Raw genomic sequence first — 3,441 nt, 5'->3', positions numbered from 1 at the left:
CAGAATCTGAAACAGGCTCCAGGCTCTGAGCTGTCAGCACAGAGCCCGACGCGGGGCTTGAACTCACTGACCGTGAGATCATGACCTGAGCCGAAGTCGGCCGCTCAACCGACTGAGCCACCCAGGCGCCCCCCTCTCTCTGTGTTTTTAATAATGCCCCAACCTTTTTGATTTGAGTTTGATAGACTATTTGATGGGAAGGAGAAACAAGTTGTTAAAAATCATTTGATAATATTTATGCACATGAGCTTATCCTTCTCCATGGTGAGAGTATGTTGTCAGAACATGTCACAAATGGTGATGATGTCATAAACTCCTACAGCAGGCTGAGCCGTCTCAAATACAGGAGTTTCCTTGGTAGAAGAAACATTTGAACAAAGCCCTGGACATGAATCTTTTTATTTATGTCCTGCTTTTGGTTATTTGGACAAATAGTTGTTTAGATACGAACCAAAGTTATGGATCTCCTACCACAGGTAAGTGCCTAACCTGAAAATTTAGAAATTATGCTCTATTATGTTATACACTCGAGCACTTAGACAAGCTAGCCGTGTTTAAGAAATCTGCTGTCTGTTGGGTGTTACCAGGAAAATACCTGAGGGTTTTAGTTCTGTGTGAAAAACCCAAGGAACACAGAAGCAGAAAGAGTACAGACATGTTGTCCCCCTTCACTCCCCTTCCCCACCCAATCCACCAACCTCTGCCCTCAACCTGCCCTCAATCTGCCCTCGGTCTGGCATGGCACTTAACACATAGCAGGCTTCAACAAGAGTTTTTCTTGTCCCGACCCTTCTCTACCATACCCATTCACACACAAACATTAACACTCAAGTACATTCATACGCGCAAGACATACACACACTCAAAAACCTAGGTAATGAATGGGGTGAGCAAGCCACGATGCAGGGATAACCCAGGGAATGTACTGATGAGCCAGAGATACCTCCCAGATTTGGCTTCTAGACTGTGGCTGGGAACGGGGTAGAGGGAGGAAACTGACAGGGGAACGCTTGCCACGCTTTAACAAAATCACCGCGGAAAAGGTGTGATTTTGACCCTGAGTGGCAAACCGCTATCAAATGGAAGAAAACTGGATTATCTAACACATTTTCTGGGGATATAATCTCTTTGACAGGAGCCAAACACGTCGAATCAATGGACACCAAACTGGACGTCTTCAGGAGACGTCTACTGGTTACCACCATTGGTATTATGATTATAGCTTTCGTATTCACCTGTTTTTGTTTCATCCATTACAACTGTCTGAGCGACGACGCGCCCAAGGCAAAAACGTAAGTTTTGCACCTTTAAATTGAGAATACGTGTGTGTACGCATCGCGGAGGCTTCGTGGGTGCTGTGGTCACGTCCCGTGAACCCCAGACTTCTAAAGAGCTCATCTCGTGGGTGGATACTCCACTTCAATAATATCAGCTCTGAAATATTCTCAAGTACATTAGCAATTTTAGCCTGTTGTAAAGCTATGTCCCATCGAGGGTTCAGCCGAGCCCCAGGCTATTCATTTCATTGTAAACTGAGTCTAGGAAAAGAGGGCCTGACTATCTGACCAAGACAGGGAGAATGAAGAAGCGGAGTGACAGGGAGTGGGGTCTTTGCATTCCCAAAACAATGAAACCTCTTGGACGGTCACCATTTTAAGACCTAATGGCATGAAACATCATTCACCATTGTTGTTCTCATAATCTCAGTCCCTGCCTTTCATATAGGAGGGTCAGGCTGACCCTGATATAGTAGTTCCCTAAAAATCTCCCAATACCAGGACTGAGGACGAACATATAGCCAGTGCTCTACCCCTGTAGTGTTCGAGGGATGTCGTGAATGTAAATCTGCGTGGATAGATAACGCGATGGCGTAGAGATGACAGGAAAGAATGACTCCGGTCTAAAGAGTTTATTTGTTTCTTATGACACGTTGTGACAGCTGTGTAGAAGTTGCTGCTCAACTTGCGGCCTTTTATGTTTTCAAGTTTAATTCTCAGAATAAGTGAAATTCCCTCTGTCCTTCTCCACGGTAGACTGGAAACCGCTCTGTGTCTTTCCCTATGCAGGCTACGTGGTGAAGTAATGTGGATGAAAGAGTGAAATACTCTTAACAGGAATAAAAAGCCTTCAGCATGAAGTCATATCTGTAACCTGAGTCGCGGCTTTCACCACACTCCAATTCTTCCTGTGTTTGCTTTTCTTACTAGAAGCAAAAAAAAAAAAAAAAAAAAAAAGACCAAAGTCTAAGTTGACATAGTAGCCTGTGTCTTGTGATAGCGATAGTACTTCTGTTTTAAATTGTCGTATTCTAAGTTTTCTATGTTTCCAGGCTCAAGAAAGAAGGTGTGCCAGCCAAGTCGTCCACACCACCATCCACAATGTCATTCAGCGAATCCAAGACAGCCAGCACATGCAGTCTAGAAAACCAATCCCTGCCGTCTGCTATAGACAAGTTATCTAGTGTCTCATGTCCGGAAAAGTCCTCCATATCATCCAGCACAAAAAAGTCCGTCGGGCCCTCGAGTCTAGAAAAGCTGTGTGTGTCCTCTAGTACACAAAAGTTCAACAAGCCGTCAAGTCAAAGGAAGAAAAGGCCACCGTGCTCAGTAAAAAAATTCAAGTCATCGCACCTGGAGAAGCCATATCGAACACGCAATCTGGGAAAGCCATATAAGCCAGCTCGTGCCCATAAGCTAGTTGGTCAGGCCACTTCATCCTACCGAAATAAGGCAGCGAGGCCACCCCGGCCGGCCGGTCTGCAATACGCAGTCAGGCCAACCAAGCCACTTTGTCCACCCCACCCGCAAAGTCGCATCTCACCACCCAAGCGATCCAGTGTGCAGAAACTAACCAAGTCCCCTAGACATCGTAAACTCAAAGGGTCAGTTTGTGCCCGTAGCGCAGACATGTTATCGAGGCCTCAGTTAATCAAGCCTTGCTGGCGCTATAAGGAAAGATGTCTCGTCTGCCAAAGTTCTGAGCCTTTGATCAGTAATATTTCTGAGGCACAGAACAGAAATGCTCAAAACCCACTTTGTCCAAGTGAAGCGAAGCCTTGCGCCCAGTCCTTTCTCAAGGCAGATTACAGAGACAACGTATTCCGTGGCAATGTGAGCTACAGTGATACTACGACACATGACAGTAATGACAGTGATAGGGAGGTAACCATTATTTGCAACATGAAACACGAGGCCACCCCTGAACGCATCCAGGATAATTAAGGACTCAGTGAAAAGAAAAACCACCTGTGAGAAGCAAACTTACACCAACTCTTTCATGCTCACTGTCTTCTAAAACACTGATAGTGGGAAATCCATTTGCAATCGTCATTGAGATTACTCCTATCCATCTGGGAAGCAAGTGATTTAAAAAATGATAAATAAACGCATGATGTAACAAATGCTTTTGTTGTAATTATTATTGCATTTTAGAGGCATGAGG

The 3,441-nt window shown here is 45.0% G+C and overlaps 1 protein-coding gene across 1 annotated transcript; it reads left to right on the top strand.

Annotated features, from left to right (window-relative positions):
• The first annotated feature begins 388 nt into the window (after nt 1-388).
• CUNHXorf66 (chromosome unknown CXorf66 homolog) lies at nt 389-3,221 on the top strand. The gene is made up of 3 exons (XM_047081858.1): nt 389-476; nt 1,136-1,292; nt 2,330-3,221. Exons 1-3 carry the CDS (start codon nt 389-391, stop codon nt 3,219-3,221), a joined length of 1,137 nt encoding a protein of 378 aa, XP_046937814.1.
• Nucleotides 3,222-3,441: the final 220 nt, after the last annotated feature.

Source organism: Lynx rufus, unplaced genomic scaffold (genome assembly GCF_022079265.1).
Source record: "Lynx rufus isolate CCGP_SWC_20201006 ecotype Redwood Valley unplaced genomic scaffold, mLynRuf1.p SCAF_19, whole genome shotgun sequence".
NCBI lineage: Eukaryota > Metazoa > Chordata > Mammalia > Carnivora > Felidae > Lynx > Lynx rufus.
The sequence above is the reverse complement of the archived record's forward strand: the minus strand, read 5'-3'. Positions and strand labels throughout refer to the sequence as shown.